The sequence below is a fragment of the Cebidichthys violaceus genome, unplaced genomic scaffold, assembly GCF_023349555.1.
Source record: "Cebidichthys violaceus isolate CVI_PGR_0920_01 unplaced genomic scaffold, fCebVio1.0.p SCAF_354, whole genome shotgun sequence".
Taxonomy (NCBI): domain Eukaryota; kingdom Metazoa; phylum Chordata; class Actinopteri; order Perciformes; family Stichaeidae; genus Cebidichthys; species Cebidichthys violaceus.
In genome coordinates, this window is record NW_027176544.1 from 18,237 (window position 1) to 40,899 (window position 22,663).

The window sequence follows — 22,663 nt, forward strand, 5'->3', positions numbered from 1 at the left end:
GATTCGACTTTCTACTTGGTAAATGTAGAGATTACATTTGGCAGATTTGGTCCAAAAGTAGCTCACATTTCTCCGGTGTACACACACACACACACACACACACTGTACGAGTTGAGACAGATATATTCAAAGAAAGTCCAGAAATAAGTTATTTTGCATCATAAAAAAAAAAAAAAAGAACAAAATCTTACCTTCATTAAGATTAAAGTGTTTTAGAGAGCTGTTGATTCAACTATATGACAGTTTTGGGGAATATAGTTTGTGGTGCAGTTTAATAATTAGTCTACTCACATTGTGATGGACAAAGTAAACACTTCTCAGTAATATAGTTCAACAACACAACAGGATTATTGTATTAGACTCACTGTGTAATCTTAAACTGTATCCCAGGACAATTTATCCAAATCTTTATAGAATACTATTTCTGCATTATACTAACAGGAAGTGACACAATGTTTACGCCGTACGTCGATCAAACTGGTCGACTGTGGTTTATAGACGGACTCTTTTTAGGATGCTGTATTTGATCAGTGTGCAGTATAGATGTCACACCTAGCTGCAGCTCACTGAGGCTCTGACACTCGGTTCAACACCGGGTGGCAGTAGAGTTGCACAGTCGACTTGCAGCTTTCAGTTGCAGTTTAAAAAAAAAAAAAAAAGGACCAAAACTGGCTCACAACTGTGTAAACGGACCGGCTCCGAGGCATCGATCGGTCTCTGCGCCTCGGTGTGAAAAGGTCTACGTCGAAAACAGACTCTCCCGAGGTCTGAGTCAGCACACAAAGGATCCACATTCAGGAGCAGAGCGAGCTGCAATGAGCTGTTTGGAAGGAAATCATATTTATGAGAAGCAGCATAATACACTAGTGCACAAGGAACCCATTCAGCTCGTACGTGTGGTAGACACATTTCTTTATTGTCAGCCTGAACACTGCTGAACTGATCAACTTGAGAATAAAGCAGAACTAAACTTGACGCTCGCGTTTACAAACGTAAAACTTCCGCGGCCTCCGCTGCAACATGAACATGGTCGAAACGCACGAGCCGCGCAGAGTCCTCGCAGGCTGATTGCAGGGACTTCATAACCCTCGTCTCCTGTGGCTTTATGCTAATGCTATTACTAAAGATAAACTTAAAATCAGCGTCTCATCACTGAAAAATCAAAATGCAATTAACCTAAAGGCACGAGCGTCCCCGCTCAGCATGCATCTCGGCACCGAAACGCGAGCTTCTCTCGACGCAAGCGGAGGACGAGGTCAGACTCTTGCAACACAACAAAGCCCTCGAGTCACGGCGCACAGTTAAACACATTAATTGAAGAGGTACTGGGAGATGAAGCGCCGCAGCTTCCGCCTGTTTTCCGACGACTGGAACAAAGGGCCGACGCCCAGGAAGACGCCTCCTCTCCGACGCTCCTCCGAAAGGACCTGCGGCGGAGCACAGAGACAGCGCCGTCAGGACAGACGCGCCACCGCGACGCCTTTTTATTTACTCCCCTTTTATTTGAACACCGCGAGCTCAGAGCCTTCCTTATCTTTAGTGGTAGGCTTTTTACAGAAGTAATAACAGAGATAAAAACAAGACCTTTCAAAACAAGAACACCAGCAAAGTGTGAAATAATGGGGAGGGGGCTAAACCTCAGCCTTTTCTGTTGCTAAACCTCAGCCTTTTCTGTTGCTAAACTTCAGCCTTTTCTGTTGCTAAACCTCAGCCTTTTCTGTTGCTAAACCTCAGCCTTTTCTGTTGCTAAACCTCAGCCTTTTCTGTTGCTAAACCTCAGCCTTTTCTGTTGCTAAACCTCAGCCTTTTCTGTTGCTGAACCTCAGCCTTTTCTGTTGCTAAACCTCAGCCTTTTCTGTTGCTAAACCTCAGCCTTTTCTGCAGGTCAAATCAAGCTGATTTGACCTGCAGATGTTAGAAATCAAGCGGAGTGGAACTAGCTGTGGAATCCTTTAGACGAGCCGGATAACGACCACTTGTGACTGACAACCTTGATAAGAAAGTTAATAGTGGCCTCCTGAGATCTCTGCAGATATGTGGGTCAATGACGCTCTATTTTTAAAAAAAGGCAGTGATTCCCAACCCACAGACTGATGGATGCAGATCTACTTTATCAACTTGAAAGGCTTAGTGGTAAATTGTGAGAGCGGGGGAACTTGATGAATATGTCTCTGGATATATTAAGAGTTAGGAGGGAGCTGCTGTGTTCTCCATTTTTATTTTACGACTAGAATCGGTGTGTTTCTCTGATTCTAAGTCGCCGTTTATCAGCTACGTTGCCCTCCTCCTATTTATTATTCCGGGTTGTTGTTTGCAGAGTCTGTGCAGATGGAGATAACAGACGCTCATTCAAACCGTTTGCTTTCCTTCTTGCACTTTATGATAAACCCCCCCCCCCCGATTGTGAAAATTGCCGCAGCCTGATAATCCATCGCAGTGAACGTGAAGTCTTTTATCTGAACTCGTCAAAGTCGAGTCCTCAGTTCATTGTGCCCGAGTTTTCATATCGGGTCGAACTCACAACTTGCAGGGAGAGAAAAGGGAAATATGTCACTGAAGAAACCTAAAAAAAAAATATCACCGTACAAACAGGTTTCCCCGCATTCAACACGTTAATCTTAACTCAGCACTGCTGTGTTATCAGCAACACGTACTTAAGAGGGATTGTTCGGTATTATGGGAAATAAAAGGTGGCCGCTTTCTGGCGGAGAGTTAAATGAGAAGATCAACGCCGCTCACGTCTGTACGGTTCATATGAAGCTACGTTAGCTTAGCTTAGCATAAAGACAGCTAGCCTAGGTCTGGACCAAAGATCAAAAGTACGACCGGCGCCTGAGAAATTAGCGTGTTACATCTGCGGATAGTTTAATATACAACAATGTTAGATATGTCATATCTCAGAAGCTGATCATATAATATGTGTGTAAAATAATTATCCATAAAGTAGCTACTGGCTCTGAAGCGCCGCCAAAACACGGGTGACCTACGCTCAATACCTGTGCATGAACGCACCGCGTGTAGAGACGGAGGGAGCTGCATCGTCTAAAGAGCAGCATGGAATGGATGTACTTGCGTATATAAGTATGTCACATTTGTACTTCAGTACGCCGCAGATTCCAGCTGTTTAAAAGGCAGCAATTAAATCTGTGTTAAAAAGTGGATTTCAGATAATTTCTGAACGTTATAATTGCATCTATTATAGTTTGAAGCGTAATGCTGGTAAATGTAAAGTAGATATAGGCAACGCGAGTAGGATTATGGGTCCCATGCATATTTTTCTCATCAAAGACTAAAATGTGTTGCCTGTGCTGCACTTTCACAATTTCTAATTTAAAATCACTCGTGTCCTTGGCCCAGCGAGTTTCTTTAAAGATCGACGTTTCTGCCTCAAAACAGGATTGGATGCGGCTGGCTCCAGTCAAGCTCAGTTTCTCTCTCTCGCTGCAGCAAAATCAGATTGGATTCCTGCTCACGCTGAGCTGGAAGCTCCAGAATATTGTTGAAAAAACTTTATTGATTATTAGAGGGCCGTTAAAAATTGTCCCTTTTTTTTTTTTTTTTTTTTTGGAGAGTTGGACTGCGCCTAAACTTTCGGTCCAGAGTCGAGCTGTAATTCTCGGCAGACAGGACGCATTTAAAAAACACACACACACACACACACACACACACACACACACACACACTGTCACTCACCCCCAGGTCTATTAGTGATCTCACTGCAGTGTGTGCAGCCTCCTCCGAGCAGCTCTCTGTGAGATACGGCACAAAGGCACACATGACTCAAAAGAACAGACAGATTTCCAATATAGAAAAACCGGGTCGGGATAACGGAACACAATTACAAGTGGGACTGATGACTTTTTTTTTTTTATACTGTGCATTATTGAAAGGTTTCTGATTGTCTTATGTGTTTTTTTTTTAAAAAGAGAGCGTGTGATGTGGGAGGGAAGAGGGAGTCTCTGCTGAATCAGTGGGGGAAAAAAAAAACGAGGTGACAAGCTCTTTGAAGTTACGACACAAAAGAAGCTCTTTGTGCGAGTGTGTTCCTGGGATGCTGATGTCGGCTTTGAGCTCACCGTAGTGCTGCTTCTTCTGACTTGCCGTGTCGCACAGATGGGAGTGCATCAGAGCCACGAACTCTGCCTCTGAAACACACAGACACGCTATCGTCATGTATATGCATGACATCAGAGACACGGAGGACACCCGTCAGCGTCGACGTGGAACTCATTTACCAGCTACTCCGGTTCAATGCTTTTAAACAATTATGTGTGTTCCTGTTGCTTAGACATGCACACCTGGCAGAGGTGTGTGCAGGAGGTCCAGGCCGCCGGTCGCCCAGCACAGCGCCCTCAGATGGCCGGCGAGCATACTGCAGAGGAAGAGCAGCATCTCTGGACACCGACTCGGCTGGCTTATCTGGGGAGAGTGGACGGAGGCGGAGGGTTTAAGAGCATTTTCTGCTACGGTGAGCGCCGTCAGTCGGTCCGTCGGAAAGTCACACGGCTGCTGGATACGGAGGCACAATCATCTGAAAGGAACACTGGCTCTAGCAGCACACACAAAAGACTCAACCTATATCTTTAGAGGACCTTCACACCATTTTCCTGTTTTATCTTCTTAATTTTAATCGCATCACCCGGGAGGGGGAGGATATAACACAACAACCAGAAATGTGCAATAAGGACATAAACTCTCATTCTAATGTAAATTGAATCTAAGTTTGTTATGCTGTTATTTCAAATGGCCCTTTACACCCCCCCCACCTCTTTTTTTTTTATAGCAGTAGTTAATGTAGAATACAGTTTTTTTTTATGTTAATAGGATGGGACAACTTTACCCTCCTCAACGCTACACGGTCAGAAGTAAGCGGATGCCTGAGCATGTAGAGCGTCTCATTCCAGATTCACGGGCTTTAATCTTCTGCCATAACGGCCTCCACTCGTCCAGCAAGAAGGCTCTCCACTAGGTTTTTGGAAGCTGGCTGCAGAGGGGGGTGGGGTGGGGGGGGTTGCTCGGCGTTAGTGAGGCCCCGGGGGGGCACTGAGGGTTCAAAGTCATCCCGAAGGTGCTGCATGGGTTTGAGGTCAGGGCTCTGTGCGGACCGGTCTAGTTCCTCCTCACCAAAAAAAACCTCCAGAGAAGCGTTTTTATACACAATGTCATCTGGTAATGAAGGAGACCAAGAAAACCCCTTTATGAATAGTTAAACGGCCTGCATGGGGCCATTATGAACATGTATGGAAATATATACGAGGAGGAACTTTGCGTCGTAGAGTTAAGTTGATCCTGTGTAATCGCCCTGCATTGCTTGTTCATTACACATCCATACAAAACCATTATGACGGATGTGCTGCAGATACACAGAGCGCTCTTTGCTCGGTCTTTTAAAAAAAAAAAAACATATCCAGATTTCCTACCGAAGTCATATTTCATCCGCCGCGACGTTCTGAAGGAGCTCATCCAACTTCTCAATGAGCGGTCGCCATTCAGTCGATTAAGCTAATTCAATCGGCGTTTACGTAAACCGTTACGTTAATGTGCGGCACTTAGAAGCTTCAATACACAGTTGATTTTAAAGTTCTACTGAGAGAAAAAGGGAGAGAGAGCAGTCAGAGCAACTGTTTATAGAATGAGTTGTATGAGCAGTAAAAACACATTAGGCCAGAGAGGCTGCTTGGCAACAACAAAAAGAAAGAAAAGAAGAAGAAGAAGAAATGCATGAAAATGCACTCGCAGCATAATATTTAGACAAGCCAAATAAGCAGATTGAGAAAAGAAGAAGAATTTGCACGACATGGCAGCATGCTAGGAAAGAATAATATAGAAGCTCATCACAGTGATTGTATCGGGGTATATGTTGGCCGATAAGAATACAAATGACCAAAACACAGAAATGTTAGATATAGTTGTGGGGGGGGGGTCATAAAAATATTAGTTTTTCTGCTGGAGGTCATAAATCTAAGATTCATGTGTACACAGCCATATACAACCCTGCCACCTCGGGGAATATATTCCTCCTCTGCTTGCATAGCTGAGGAGCTTTAACATGAATAACTTAATAAACACAAAGACAATAACTAATAACAAATGTAAGTGCCTTTGGAAAAAAACAACGTTCTACAAGGACGGTGTTTGGGTAAAAAAAAAAGAAGAAGAAAAATCGCTAAACTTTGAGCCCACACAAGACCAGGAGTTTATTATTAAAGCAGCTCAACTTGGATTACAGCGAGCGTGCTTCTTGGGACCACCAGAAGTGAATTAAGTACGGGGCTGACTGATAACGGGTACGGCGGTCTGTTCTGACCCCCCGTTCAGGGCCCGGAGCCGAGGCGCCGGGGAGGAGAACGGCGAGTGGAGAATGGAGAAAAAAGGTAAAAAGTTCAGAGTAGAAGAGTAAAGTGTGAAAACGTCGATGAGGCTCTTCCTCAGCGGACAAAGCTGAGAGAGGATTCTATACCGGTGTGGATTTACCCGGGGCTGGAAAAATCAACATTCCTTCACAGTCGCAGTGTTCCTTACATTTAGCGATGAGAGCAGAGAGTCAAACAGTGGCTGTGATGGATGAGTGTGTGTGTGTGTGTGTGTGTGTGTGTCCGACCCAGCTGGGCGAAGGTCAAACACAAAAGAAAACAAAAAAGAGAGAACGTCCGCACGCTGAATACTCCCGAGCTCCCAAAGAACGCTGCGACGACGCAGCGGTTCAACCTTCAAGGTCTTCGTCAGAAAAACATCCATGTATAAAAACAGCAGGAGGGGAAATCACACTGTTCCAAACTGATCTATAATGTGCAAAAAAAAACAACCACACAAAACTGTCAATACAATGAGCTGCCCTGATCTCTGGAGTTGCATTCATCTTGATCCAAATGGAAGTGAACGTGTGCATGTCAAACGGTCTACAGGAGGACAACTCGGTGCTTCTTTGCACGTGGTTTGGGATGACGGTCGTGTCCGGATGATGATCTGTGATCTTTTTTTTTTGGTTCATATCGATGTTTACCTGACCACACGACTGTGAAGGCCGGAGCGCTAATCATTTTTTTTTGGAGCGCTTGCAATATTCAGTGAGTGGACTATTGCTCTTTTTTTTTTTTTCATTTGCATGCCAAGGTTTTGACCAATTATTGAAGCAAAATGCACTTTCAGTTCACACACACACACACACACACACACACACACACACACACACACACACACACACACACACACACACACACACACACACCTGGCCTTGACGTGACGCACTTTGAATTGCCTCGTTGTTAAAAAGGTGCTATTCAAATACACTTGCATTGCCTCGACTGCTTAACAGCGCACCTGTATGGAAAAATAAACATTTCTAGAATATGTTTTTCCCTTTAATTTAATTTGTAACATTTTACACAAACATTACAGTTTGTTTGAAACGTAAAAAACTCATTTAAATCTTTAAATGTAGCTGTGATAGTCTTTATTTTATTGCGTTTTGACACGTTGTGTACGTCTGTTCCCGTCGCTGTGCTTTGATCGCTGCTCTCTCAGGTTCACATGCTCTCTTAAAGGCTCTGGAGACGCCTCAAAGTCACTTTGCAGTGCGGGTAACCGACGCACCTGCACTCTGAGCGCTGGCTGCTTGGTCCCTTTGGAAGCTGGTAAGCTTCCTTGCGTTGCTTTGAAACAGCACATACAACAGTCATGGCTTCTTCTGAAGATGACACGCGCTGCTAATTGACATTCAAGCTACGTGCTTTTGTGATGGAGATTGACTTACTTCAAAGTTCCTTTTCATGTGGAGTTTCTGGTATTTTTGCTGCAGGCAGTCATCTCTTGTAAAACATTGTTTTGTTTTTTTCCCTTCATATAACCTCTGGTGCTTCTTCACTGAAGGCATGTGCAGAAACCAGAGGAAGCCCAGCTGAGCTCTCTGCCGTACCTTGTAGGAACGCAGGTCCTGCTCCTCCGCGTCGCAGTCGGAGTCGCTGTGACCAGGGTCGTCAGAGGTGGTCCAGGACAGAGCGCCCCCCTTCTTCCAGAAATCACAGATGGGAACGTCTCTGGGAATCTACGAAAAGACAAAAACAGACATTTACTGTAACTCTTTGTGGAGAGAACGTCTGTGACCGACTTCAAATCCTTTAGGTCTTGAGCCGAGCGTTCGAGTCTTATGCCGACATTTCCTGTTTAACGTATGAATGAATGAATTTCATAACAAAACTAAAGATCAGGTGTCACACCTCGTTTCACACAAAAGATTCCACTATCGACCTGCCTGTGATCGATTTCACCGAGCGTGTATTATTCTCTTCTTATTATTGTCAGACAGTTCATAGCGTTTCAGAGTAAAAACTTTTAGAAACGTGTAAAATCTTTCTTACTTCCTCCATGATCAGGATGCCACAGCGTACCAGACTGTCAACTGCATCCAGAGCGAAACTCTGGGACGACTGACAGGGCTGGAGGGAGGGAGGGAGAGAGGGAGGGAGGGAGAGAGAGAGGGAGGGAGAGAGGGAGGGAGAGGGAGAGGTTGAGACAGCACTACAACTGTCACTACCTACTGTACTTTGAGAAATATGAAAAATGTAGAGGAAAAAAAGTATTTTAAGTGCATCTATCTCCCCGAAGTCAGTGTGCAACAAGCTCTGCAGTTAATCCGTCCCATGCTGCTTTCAATGTTTTAATTAATTGTGGTTTAATGCCTTTATTGTATTGCATGTAACATATGCATATTATTGATTTTCTGTCATCGTTAATCATTTTCCTTGGCGTGTGAATGTTTGAGTGTGAACTCGAGAGATGGATGGAGATGATAATGGGTGAGAAAGGTTAGACGCACACGGCCTCAAACGTCTCTGTGAACTTCAGGGGGGGGAGACAGCTGACGGAGAGCATGAGGAGTGGAGTGGAGACGCAGCGGAGATCAGAGGAGGAGAATGAAAGATGGCCGGCAGGAAGGTGAGACCGGGAGCGATCTTTTTTTTTTTTCGGTGAGAAATGGGGGAAGAGTAAAAAAAAAAAAAAGAAAAAGAAAAAGCTGCGAGCAGAAGAGACAAGAAAGCGCAGCTGCCGAAATGAAAGCTGAGCAAACAGAGAAAGGAATAGTATTTCTGGCTCAGATTCGGAGCCCTTTAAGTCAGCCTGATGGATCACACACACACACACACACACACACACACAATTCAAAACCTCTCTCTGCCTGAGATAGAGGCAGCAGAGCAGGATGAATGGCTGTTCAGCTCCATTAAACATCCATTGAATGAGGCACACTGGGTGTGTGTGCGTGAGTGTGTGTGTGTGTGTGTGTGTGTGTGTGTGTGTGTGTGTGTGCGTGTGTGTGTGTGTGTGAGAGATATGAATTCCTACTCACTGGCATGAAGCCCGGCGGCAGGAGGTGGCAGAGCTGCAGGGCTCTCTCCGTCAGCTCGGACTGGCAGAGCACCACGTCGAACTCCATGTCACTGTTGACCTGCTCTCCGTCCACGCCGCCGCTGCCGACCACCTCGCACAGCATGGCCGACACCGCACACGCTAACACACACACACACACACACACACACACACACACACACACACACACAGACACACAGACATTTGATTATTTGCTTAAATACACATTGTAAGAAAACTATTATTCTATTGTGTAAAGTAAACAGGTTTTGATCTGGGGGGGGAGTAAACAGGATTGAGTATTTCCACCATTTACACAATTGTTATCTCTTTATTTACACTTTTTATCCCCGTTATCCTGCTTTCATGTGCTGGTGGGAAAGTCTTGACATCCAGAGTGTTTTGTCCTTAGAATGAGTCACAGACCGTCACAAAAGAAAAAGGAAGGCCGGAAGAACGACACTGAACACAGACCATAATGATAAGAAGGAGTACTTTAGGTCTGTTCTGATGCCAATACTTTTGTACTTTTACTTAAAGGTTCTGTTTTGTAAAGATATATTTGTCTACCTGAACACAGAATGAAGTGTGTGTGTGTGTGTGTGTGTGTGTGTGTTATCTGGGCTTTAAGCAGCTGTTCCAGGTGTGTTTACCGCCGATAGCTCTGTCAGCACCAGAGACTGAATATAAGCAGCAGAAGGAGCCATCGTGATGTCACCCATGCGTAGGCGTAACCTGTCAATCACAGTAAGCCCCGCCCCTAAATCATCCCCTGCTTTATGGTCTGTGTGACTCTAAATGGAGCATAATGTACTAAATGAACATCCTGCTGTATGGAAGAAGACTGTAAACTAGAGATTGAGACCATAAACTCATGTTTACAATGTTTACTGAGGGAATAAATCAAGAGAGAAGAAGAGTCATTTTAGACTAGACTTCTATACAACCAGAGGAGTCGCCCCCTGGTGGCAATCTCAAAAGATGCTTGATTTGGAATTGAGCACCTTTAAGTACACAATGTGAATGGAGGACTTTTACTTGTACCAGAGTATTTCTACGCCGTGGTATTGCCACTTTCCTGTTGAAAAAGTACTCTTGAAGATTGCCATCGATCGCAGAGTAGAGGTAACGCTGTTAACTGAGCCTGGGGCCCACTGATGAAAGCCCATTCATTGCATTTGCAGTATTACAAGCTGTGTGTGTCTGTGGCCACATGCCCAGGAACAACAGTCAGGGGGGCGCAGACTGTCAGGATCCTAAAACACACACGGCCAATCGCTGCTTAAGGTGTCACCAAACACAACGACACGGAAAGCGGTAAGATTGTAACTTTAAAAGTAAAGGAACCTCCGTACAGCATCCATGTATTGACCTACAGTACACACAAAGCCCGCTGCCCACCAGCTTCACTTCCTGTACGACCAAAACAAGTCATGCAGCGGATCATGAATCACGCCGGCCGAGTAGCTTCCCGTCCTTCACAGCGGCACATTATTTTTAACTCCAACAGCGGTGCTACAACGGGGCTGCAGGATGTGTGGCTTCACCCCAGTCTGCCTGTTAGCGCGGTATCTAGAGAGAAAAACATGTTGAAGTACAATATATATATATATATATATATATATATATATATATATATATATATATATATATATATATATATATATATATATATATATATATATATATATATATATATATAACAGGCTCAAGGGTGAGCTGATATAACACTCCGACCACATCTAGGCTTTCTACCGTTGGATGATTGTTACTCACACTTTCACGGTAACTTCCTTTACAGATGTCACACACACTGACACAGCTGGATACCAGAAGAGATCATCAAACACAAGTGACATAAGAAACCGTTTCAGCTGAAGAGCAGCACTGCCTTCCTTCATGTCGGTGGATTAAAAACACTGCTTGAAACTTCGCACGCTTTTAACATTTAGAATATATAAAGTACGTAAACTTTGAAAATGTCACGTTTCAAACTGATTTTTTGATACCGACGTGCCAACAGTCGAGGAGCCACGGCCAAGGCCTCCCACGAAAAAATAAGGTGCCAGTAGAACACAGGGTCGCGAGATGATATTTAGGCTTTAAATGTTAGAGGGAAAGTTTTGTCGGCTACACACACACACACACACACACACACACACACACACACACACACACACACACACGCAAAGGCACTCACCGCCAACAGCCTCCAAAATAAAGGTGTGTGTGACAATCTGGGCATGGAGGGCGAGGTGAAGCGTGGCGGCGAGAGAAGGACGGGGCACAATAAGAGGGTCTCTCCTGGAAGGTGGGAGACATGAGACAGTGATGGAGACGGAGGCTTCACTGAAAAAGGGAAATTGGATTTTAGATAAGCGACACGAGTTTCGCCGTGCGGCCCTTATCGCCGTTCTTCCGTTTCTCTTTTTCCGACGGACAGAAAACACAAACCTAGACGGCGCCGCGGCTACGATGAGGTGCGGGGCGAGCAGAGACAGGGAGTAGCGGACGACCTCCTCTTCGCTTCCCCCGAATCCCACGTCCCTGTTCCTGAACAGCAGCTCCTCCGTGAGCCAGAGCACATCGCGGCACAGGGCCGAGGCGCTCACGCCCTGCGGAGGGGAGAGAGAGAGAGAGAGAGAGAGAGAGAGAGAGAGAGAGAGAGAGAGAGAGAGAGAGAGAGAGAGAGGGGAGGGGGTTCCAGGAATGAGACGCCAGCGCCGACCATCTGGTGACGTGAAGTGAAGAGAACTGGCGGGGTGTGACTCAGAACATCGCTGTCGCACTCTCATTAAACCGGGCAGGAAAAACAATTCTGTTTATGAGCCTCTTGGAGTGATGATGGATCCTTAGTGGTGCAGGGGGCGGATTTTTAACTCTGACAGCACCAAGTGGAAAATTGCTCTGCCAGCGCACCACCACCACCACCACCACCACCACGGGAGGGGGGGGGAAAGCATGTTACCTTGCGGTGTCTGTACAGCAGGAGACTTGACACCAGACTGGTGGACATCACAGCTGTGCAGGAGGCTGCAGCTACAAAGAGACACACACACACACACACACACACACACACACACACACACGCAGAAAGACAAAACACACACACACACACACACACACACACACACACACACACACACACACACACACACACACACACACACACACACACACACAGAGAGAGATAATGCGAGGCAGTTTGCATACCATTAAAACAAAAAGCTTATGAAGATCTGTTTACGATTCAGCAGGGGAAGATAATGCTGGACCTACAGAAGATGAGGTGGAGGATGATGGCGACGCCGAGGTCTCTCTCCGGAGGAGTTTGCTCTTCGGGTTCAGACGCATAATGAGGAGACGGCAGGAGCCACGACATCCGCCTCCGCCCGAACACACAGTCGGCTCTTGAGCGGATAAAAGTGAGACGATAGGTAAGGAGGTCGACAGGAAACACTTTTTTTTTCTTCCAAAAGTTACGGTGCTTAACGTTTTCGTTAAGTACGCTCAGCCTTTTTTTTTTTTTTTGCAGCGAGACCGCCACGACCCTCAAGGGTGGTGGTTTTCATCCCGCCAATCCCAACGCCGGACTCGAGTGTCGTTTCATCTCATTGAGATCAGCCTCAGTGTTTACTTCTCCCTCTCTTTACGCCGCACCAGAGCTCCGCAGTCAGAGTCAAGTCACTGCCGATGAAAAGCAAACACCCTGCTGACGCTGAAAGCGTTCAACTGCCGAAACACGGCGCGCGTGTGTGTGTGTGTGTGTGTGTGTGTTTACGCTGCGAAGAAGCTACAGGAAACAAATTGACCCTGACACTGCAGTCAGCGCTAAACCGCGATCTTTCATCAAAAACGAGGTCTACAAAGCAAAACGTGGTCATTTTCAGCATTTCTCCGACAACGTATCAGTTTTAAATGTTAATGGGAGTGACAGAAGAGGAGGGAGGGGCCACAGTGAGCCGTTAGCTGAAGAGTTAGCGGTGGAAGGCTGCACACCTCCAACCCCTGAGCAAGATAACCAACTTTTTATTCAAAGCAAAAGTTTGTTTGGCAGCGCTGTAAGCGGACACACTAGTTGTCCTTCTGCTGTAATTACGACAAAGTAGCTGCTCAGCATCATAATCACATCTGTCGCAAAATCCAACCAGAACTGAATTCGGGATTGAAAAGGAGGGTAAGAAAAGACCCACCAGTTGGCCTTGTGCCATCTGAGTGTGTCGCAGTAAATTGGATTCATTGTCAGGGGAGTTGCACAACAAATCACGTAGTAGTCGAGCATTATTTGCTCCAGCTGGAAAAAATTTTGCAAAAGCTTTGTTTAATGATATTACACGGACATTTTCTGTAACGCTCAATTCGCTTTTACTGCGACATTTGTGTGTAAGGAGGAAGGACCATTAGCTGCGTTTCCAGTAAACTCTAAACGGCCATTATGAGAGTGCAGTCGATGACTTTGACGCCGAATTTCTGAGAAATAGAAGGAACACTCAAGTGTGGGTGAAAGAAGACTGCAGGCGCACTTCAGGTGCGTACAAGTGTTGGAAAACGGCAAGCGGCGTCACTCGAAAAAACGGCGATGCATTTTACGAGCCGCTTATCAGACAGAGGCTACGCCGGAGTGATACCGGTGTGTTATTTATGAGTCTCAGCTGTGCATGTGCGAGGGAGATACGCGGCGTGTCATATCTGGCTCTGTTAACACAGAAACCCTGCAGACGAGAAAAAGAAAAACACCAGAGTGTGGAGAGAATAAGTGTTTGTTCGTGAGGGATTTACGTTGCCGTACCCTTTTGATACATCGGGAACAAATGGAGATGAAAAGAGGCTTCTGCAGAGACACGGTGTTGAGTGCCGGAGCATGTTAATGATGTAAACGTACACAAAGAGCTAAAACTGCTCAGATACGCGCCGATAACAATCCGATCCAACCATCAGTCTCCGTTCCTTCTCGTCTATCGACGTCACTCTGCTTTTTTTTTTTTTTTTTTTCCCCGTCTCTCAGAAGAATTAAACGCACGACGGGAGAAGCCACTTTTGCTCGTCGGGATGTTCATTTCTTTTCCGTTATCTTTTGCTCTTCCCGCTGGCAGACTGTGTAATGTTGACGGTAATTGGACCAAGTCTAAGAGGATGAAAAACGCTCATCAGAGCTCGCATCGCGTCTGTGCCAGATTCCAGGTTTTATCTTCAAAGTTCGGGAGAAAGTAACTTTTGGATTTCACAGATGTTAGATTACAACACAATCCAAATCCGTGTTCCATTGTGGTTTTGTCCACATGGAGTGTAAACACTCACTCGTGCACATAGGTGTCTACACAGGGGTGGGGGGGGGGGGGGTTACCTGTTGTTGAGGATAACAGGCAGCAACAGGTCCTGTAGGGGGAGCCATTCACCTACTCTGCACCTCCCCGACTCGCACATCTCCTGCATGCGTAAAGACAAAAACATGGCTGCACAACATGCACAAGAGTAGAACGTCTACATCATCCCATACTGGTGCTCTGGTAAAAACCACTCAAGGAATATAAGCGCGTGTTTAAATTAAAACATTTAATCCCAACTATCCTTGCTGCGGCCCCATTTCCTCCGTTATTATTGCCAAGTGATAACCTTCAGCTCCATTTTATTGGGTACACCTACACAACAGTCCAGCAATAACTGCTCTGCCGCGGCTCACTTTTTTTCCCGTTGAAACCGTTTTGGGAGATGTGTCGATTCAACTTTCACGATCATTTCAGAGGCTGCAGCTCGTGGTTTCTCTTGAAACACGCTGCATTATATTGGGGAGATATTTCTCAAAGCTCTGTTGGAAATCACCCAGTGTTGTATGCCCCCCCTTTATCATTCAATCAAAGACAGGTGTACCTACAGGGCCCACAAAATCATGTTTTTAAAAAGAGAACAACGTCAACATTAGGGTTGGGTACCGAAAACCGGTGCCAAAATGGTTCCTATACAACCGGTACCTACCGGACCGAAACGCAACGCAGATTTCGGTGCTTCCTTTCGGTGCCGAGGCAAACATGCTCATATTTCTGCAAAAGAATTGCTGAAGTTTGTTTATATTTATTTAAGTATACTGTAAACTGTTGTCAACAGTTAATATATTGTTCATAGTTTGAAGTTAAAAAGTTTGAAGCTGTAGTTTGAAGCCAAGTGTTTTGTATTTATTTATATTTATAGTGTACTTCAAACAGTTAATATATTGTTCAATTTGAAGAAAAATTGCCTTGGCAATAAAAAAAAAAAAGCCTTTCTTTAATGTCATCAATCGTCGTTTTGTGTGTTTGTTTTTTTTTAAAGTATCGTTTTAGCACCGGTATCGGAAAAAACCCAAACGATACCCATCCCTATTCAACATGCATCTCAAGAAGCCAAGTCCAGAAGGATGATTCTCTGCCTTCCACAAGATGAAGATTTAAAAAGGACTTTCTTTTACTTGTTTGTTTTTTAATTATTCCCAAATTGCTGGGTTTTTTTCTTCTGACTACTGAAGATCGTTAAAAATTAATTCAAATAAAACAATCATGGAAATGAGCACCACTTTTTTGGTTGCACTACTATCAACTCTTGCCCACTCTTCAAAGGGTTACAAGCCCAAAAGGGTCGGGCTCCTGAGCACCTTGAGAGAAAAGGGCTGAGCGAGGTGGACCCTCACGCTTCCATCCGGTCTCCTCCAGAGCAGAGACCACAACCACTGCAACACGGAGCCCAAGTCAACCTGTGAGGAGACACCACACACACACACACACACACACACACACACACACACACACACACACACACACACACACACACACAACCATAAGAGTCATACATACAGAGAGTTAGCGATTGCATCATAACGAGGCCTTGCCTTTAGGAGGGACATTACAGCTGCAATACCGCTAATGAGCAGGATCTATGATGAGCGCTGAGAACAATAGAGTGTCGGTACTAGAACCGGGTGTTTCAGTAATGTGTACTGGATGACAGAGCAAAATGATGAGGCGAGGACCTTTAATATGGCAATTAACTGAGAGAAACACCCACTCTCTCCAGCATCCTCTCAAAAGAGCAGATAACGGAGGGCGAGACTAATGGAGACTAATAACAATCACTCCGCAATGAAACGCAAACCTCTAATCAACAAAACGCCGGCCGCTGAGAAATTAGCAAAGTTGTGAAAGAAGACTTTTTAAAAAGTTGCACTCTGGATCATCAATGGCCACCTTGGTTTTTCCTCTGAACCAGGAGTTTGACACCGTGGGGCCAACTCTGCACCCCCCCCCCCCCCCCACCACCAAAAATATTGAGAGTGCGACATAATTGTACTGCTAATTATCAAGGTCTATTGGTGTAATCTGTTGTGTTTCCATAGTTGTAGTGTATTGTGGTTTTATGACACTGAACGCTGTGTATTTAATTACCGTGTAATTGACACGGGTAGAAGATGAGCGATGAACCGTCTGTTGCATCAGCTTCATGCTCTCTGTTGGAACTATGTTAAAATGCATCGTAATGAATCAAATTCAAAACATGACGTTAATAGTAAGGGATTTCGTGATGATAATCATGCTCCAAGATTTGGAACTAAAGTTCCCATCATGCTTTTTGGGGGGGGGGGGGGGTGTAAGGTAGGTATAGCGTATAATGTTGGCTGGCAGGCAGAATTAGCTATTAGCACTTCCTGTTTGCATCGTTTCCATGGCTGTTCAGACAACTCTCACTGGATTACGGTGATACTTTGCAACGTGGCGAATTTTACAGGCAAGTTCTGGAGTTCTGTCTGTGATTTCTAAGCAGAGTTATTAAGGGTTTATTAGAGATGCACATCAGAGATGCTGGATATCCTCGGGAGGCGTTAAGAGACATTGACTCTATAAATATGTGCGTCACGTCTGTGGGTTGAGTACGACTGTGTGTCGCGGCCTACGCGTTAACAACCGGGCCAAACTACAACATCTAACTTCCTGTCGTTTTTTTTTTTTTTTTTATAAAACTCAGGCACGTATCCGCCCCACCTCACACAGCACCTCACGCCTCGAGTCTTTTTTTCCGGGGGCACATCTGACAGTTTGAAACCTGCTGCCTTAAACCAAACCTGTTCCCTTGCTCCCGAGGACTTTACAGATGGCTCATATTAAGTGGTGTTTTGTGCGTGTGTGTGTGTGTGTGTGTGTGTGCGTGCTCGCCAGTGTGTGTTTACACGCAGCCACCTGTGTGTTGTTGGTCTTGGGCACACAGTCGTAGGAGATGCCCACAGGCACCAGACTGACATCGGGGACAGATCCCTCTTTGATGAGTTGTGTGACGTGAGCCAGCCACCGGCCGCCTCGGCCAGACTCCGCCGACACACCGACGCTTATCGCCTGACCCTCATGTAGCAGCTCACGTACCAGCTGGGGGAGGGAGGGGGGGAGAGATGGCAGAGACAAAGGTCTGAAAAGTCTTTATCACTGGGGGAGCAATTAACATAATATGCCCGTCCTTTTCTAAAATATACATAAGCAATATAGCGAACCGGACCTTGGAGGGAATACAAAGAGGCAAGAAAACAAAGTGTGGAGGGCAGCGGAGGGAGGAGAAGTCAAACTGCAGGAAGCAGGCAGGATAAAGAGCAGAAATAAAAAAAAAAGGGACTGTGGGGGACACTTCAGAGAGACTCCCCTCACCCCAAGTCCTGTTTTCACCTCACAGACAAGGAAAATTCAATTACCATTGAGCGGCAGCTAAGCAGGCCAACACTAAATAAACAATAAAGGTCTATTAACATTGAAATACAACCAATAAACAAGCCCGTCTTCACACGCACAGCCAATATGCTTACTCACATAAATGGTCAATGAAAACTACTTGCCGCATTAGCTATAAACAACCTTGCTTGTGTTCCACCGCGGCCGCAGTCTGGTGGATTGATGCCGCGCCGCGTTATTGAGCCGTATAGCACAATGTTGATCTTAATAACGTCGGTAACTTCTCAGAGCGAAATGCGTCTTCGGGCGAACTGAATACGACAAAAGTGCACCATTGCTAGACACACACACACACACACACACACACACACACACACACACGGGGAGATATTGATGATGAACAGGTGTTGATCATTGATTACAAAAATAAACAAAAGGAAGACAGCATTAAGCAAAGAGTACAAAGAAGATACAGGAGGAAAGTGTGATGGATGCAAAAGGGAGAGAGAGAGAGAAACAGAGAGAGAGAGACAGAGAGAGAGAGAGACAGAGAGAGAGAGAGAGAGACAGAGAGAGACAGAGAGAGACAGAGAGAGACAGAGAGAGAGAGAGGGAAAGACAAAAGAGAGAGAGGGAGAGAGAGAGAGAGAGAAACAGAGAGAGACAGAGAGAGAGAGATAAAGAGAGAGAGGGAAAGACAAAAGAGAGAGAGGGAGAGAGAGAGAGAAACAGAGAGAGAGAGAGATAAAGAGAGAGAGGGAAAGACAAAAGAGAGAGAGGGAGAGAGAGAGAGAGGGAGAGATAGAGAGGGAAAGACAAAAGAGAGAGAGAGAGAGAGAGAGAGAGAGACAGAGAGAGAGAGAGAGAGAGAGACAGAGAGAGACAGAGAGAGAGAGATAAAGAGAGAGAGGGAAAGACAAAAGAGAGAGAGGGAGAGAGAGAGAGAAACAGAGAGACAGAGAGAGAGAGAGATAAAGAGAGAGAGGGAGAGAGAGAGAGAGGGAGAGATAGAGAGAGAGAGAGGGAAAGACAAAAGAGAGAGAGAGAGAGAGAGAGAGAGAGAGAGAGAGAGAGAGAGAGAGAGAGAGAGAGAGAGAGAGAGAGACAGAGAGCAGGGAGCCATTAATACAGACCACATTAATCTCCCAAACAAGGCCAAAAAAACACAAATTACCTTCCCATAAAAATAGAAACAACCTGCTCAGACCTGCCAAGCTCACACAATCAAGCTAACCACCATTCTTCCCGTTTCTCCGCCCCTCTCCTCATAGCTTTGTCACTCCGGCCAACTCCAAAGCTACAATCTCGGAAGCGAACCTCAAGCCCCTTGGTAATTTTGAGAATGAATAGAGAGTGGGATGAGACCGGGAGGGGGGGGTGGGGTGGAGGAGAGAGAGAGACAGGTTGTATTCTGAGTGAGGAGCCGACTGTGATAACACTTCACCGTGAAGTGAAATGAAAAGTGTGTGTGCCAGTGAGTGTGAATTGGACCGAATGCACAAACGCTAAACAGCCAAATTACAAGGACAGGTATCTTTTGCTTACCCTGCAATTTCATATAATTACCTGCTGTCTGTGAGGGTTACTTTTTCTCTTTTTCTTTTTCAGCAAAATGCATTAGCGACGTGTTTTCCGATTCGCGACCCAGTGGTTCGTTTCCATCTACTTGTAAACAGAATGTTTACGGGTTCACATGAGCAGCTAATGAGCAACGGCTCCGATTGTCAGGCTGGGAAAGGATGTTTTTATTCGGCTGGTGACTCTCCCAAAAAAAAGGGAACATGAAGCCTGAATTAGCTTTGTGACTGTTGAAGCGGGCGTTTGCATGTGTGTGTGTGTGTGTTAACGGTTGTTAAAAGTCTTCTGCCGTTACTTTACGTTTTAAGATTCAAACAGGAAGTCCATCTTTGGGTAGTTGAACGATGGGCTGGAATTGCCATGACATTTGGTAAAGATATTCATGGTCCCCAGAGGACGAACCCTACTGTACCGATCCTCTGACTTTTTCATCCAGTGCCACCATGAGGTTGACATTCGTGGTCCCCTCAGGATGAATCCAAAGAACGTTTGACACGACTTCGCATTTAGCTTTTCAAATCGTCTAAAACTTTAGTTGTTGGATGAACACTTGCAACACTTCAGACATTTCGACACACATTTCAAGACATTTAGCATGCTAACAGGCTAAACTAGCACGGCGAACATGCATTCTGAGGTTAGCGTTCAGCTCATAGCGCTGCTGTGCCGAACTGTCCGGAACCCCAGCGAAGCGAAGAACTTTTGGTTCTTGGGTGTTCAACGCTGACTCAGAAGTACATTTTTACAATCAACCGGAATATTGCCACATCCTAAAAACGGTCAAAAAAAAAACCATGCAAGACTTACGGAGGCCGTGACGGGCGAGTACAGACCGTCCATCTCGGCCTCCTGCTCAGTCAGAGCAGGCGGCAGGAGGACCACTCCTACTTTCTGCAGGATTGATCTATGGGATATAACACATCACTGGTTAATAAGTGAGCGAGGATGCATCTCAGCACCGAGTTTCATATTAAGACTCGCCTTAATATGGTGAATAAAAGTGATGCGTTCAGCATTTTGCGTCTGGCAAAAGGTGTTCGGAAGATACCGTTTTCTGTGCGTGTGTGTGTGTGTGTGTGTGTGTGTGTGTGTGTGAGACACTGTACCTTATGAAGGAGTTGTTGACGTGGAGGGGACAAACAGTGTATGGGACTCTCAGGTTGTGACAGAAGAGCACCAGAGGGAGGAGAGCGCAGTCCACGGCGCTCTGACGCACGTGCACGTAAACCAGCAGAGAGCCCTGCGGTACGGAAGAGAAGCAGCTTCGGATAAACGCGGATTATTCACGTCGAAGCGACTGCATGAACTGAAGAGAGGTTGACGGCACACTGTGAGTGTTTCTGTTCCAAGGTCAGCGGCAGCTCTATCATTCTGGCCCTTTTATCTGTTGAGTAGCAATTTTTTTTTTTTTTTTTTTTTTTCCCCCAAATACAAATGTGGAAAATAAAATGGAGAGGCTGCTATTGGCAAACGCAATTATATAATCGAGTGAATTCAAGGCAGGCAGATAAAACATGATTGTACTTCTTTAGTGGATATGATTGTGTCCCTTCAATAAAAAATAAATAAATAAAAAAAAAGCAATAAGGTCCACAATAAAACTAAATATGTATTCAATACATACTTCTTTTGAAGCCATGGTAGAAATGGATTCAAAATGAATGACTTTTTCTTTATATATTTTTTTTATCTACCTGGCAAACCAATCCCAGCAATCTCAAAAAAAAACCTCTGTTATCATATTATTATTATAATAAGCATCAACAGAATAACATCCTGGGTGGATTTGCCTTCATTTCAGTGAGATCTGAACCAAAAGCCGGAGTTCACTGGATTCATTCACGCCCCTCTTGAACCTCTGCACCAGCAGCCTCACTCACACTTATTTACTTGCATGTATTTAGTCAACCATGTAATTAGAGTTGTGCAGAAAAAAAGAAAAAAAAAAAAAAACGGACAATAATTAAAGTATAACAAGGCAAGAGAGAGAAACTTGAAAGTTTTACAGACTTTCAAAAGTAGCCGTGAATCGACTTCACTGAAAAATACCGTTATATTTTTACCTTGAAACGTTTTCGGAGGGGACACACACACACACACACACACACACACACACACACACACACACACACACACACACACACACACACACACACACACACACACACACACAGGGCTGTAGCTGTTCACCATCTCATTAGATGGCTGAGCACATCCTGAGTGTGGATGTGCGTGTGGAGCCAAAACATCATGCTAGTGTAAATGTCTAAACACAAATTATGCTTTCCATGTTTCGCGTGAAGAGCTGACACCCTTTGGGGGCCAGCAGTTCATGCGAGCACATTTAATCATCTGTGAACAACATTAGCGTCTGCATATGTGCGTTGCGTGCTCGTAGATACTCGCACCTCTTGTGAGGCTCTGCGCAAAGCCGGCAGATGGTTGAGGTTAACTTGAATGCTGCCAAACACGGAGGAAAACATCTTCAGCATCACCCAGCTCAGGACTCTAGCCAGGAGAGGGATGGTGGGAGGAGACATGTATAAAGAGAAAAAGAAGAAAAAAAAAATTAATGACAGGAGATAATGAGAGCGGGGACACGATGTCCACGGGGGAATAAGAGACGGATAGCGGTGGGAATAAGAAATAGCCAAAAGGGGGCTTCTGCAAAGGAAGTGAGGATGGAGTTGAGTGAGACAACATGTAAACAAGATAGATGGGAGCGTGACAACGTGGGGAGAAGAGGGATAAGGTCGAGAGAGAAACTGATGACATAGGGAAGACGCAAAATGGAAAGCGATAAAGAGGGGTGTGTGTGTGTGTGTGTGTGTGTGTGTGTGTGTGTGTGTGTGTGTGTGTGAGGGTGACAGCTGTAGATAGAGACGGAGGCAGAGGCGGTGAATGAGGGAGAGAGGGAGAGAGGGAGAGAGAGAAGAAAGACAGCGCAGATTTTGAAGAGAGATTCCTACGAGCCGAAGACAGCTTAAAAAGTTAATTTAAAGCCACGAGTTCCCGCAACCCTTTCTCCAGACATTTGCAGA

The 22,663-nt window shown here is 45.3% G+C and overlaps 1 protein-coding gene across 1 annotated transcript; it reads right to left on the reverse strand.

The window, feature by feature from the left end:
* Positions 1-983: 983 nt before the first annotated feature.
* Positions 984-22,162, reverse strand: gpat2 (glycerol-3-phosphate acyltransferase 2, mitochondrial). The gene is made up of 17 exons (XM_068725569.1): positions 22,031-22,162; positions 20,729-20,862; positions 20,430-20,526; positions 17,568-17,750; positions 15,992-16,090; positions 14,711-14,793; positions 12,646-12,776; positions 12,335-12,405; positions 11,821-11,981; positions 11,567-11,670; positions 9,347-9,507; positions 8,358-8,435; positions 7,916-8,044; positions 4,299-4,419; positions 4,077-4,145; positions 3,694-3,749; positions 984-1,427 (listed from the first exon to the last, which is right to left on the reverse strand). Exons 1-17 carry the CDS (start codon positions 22,160-22,162, stop codon positions 1,311-1,313), a joined length of 1,926 nt encoding a protein of 641 aa, XP_068581670.1. The 3' UTR covers positions 984-1,310.
* Between the last annotated feature and the right edge of the window lie 501 nt (positions 22,163-22,663).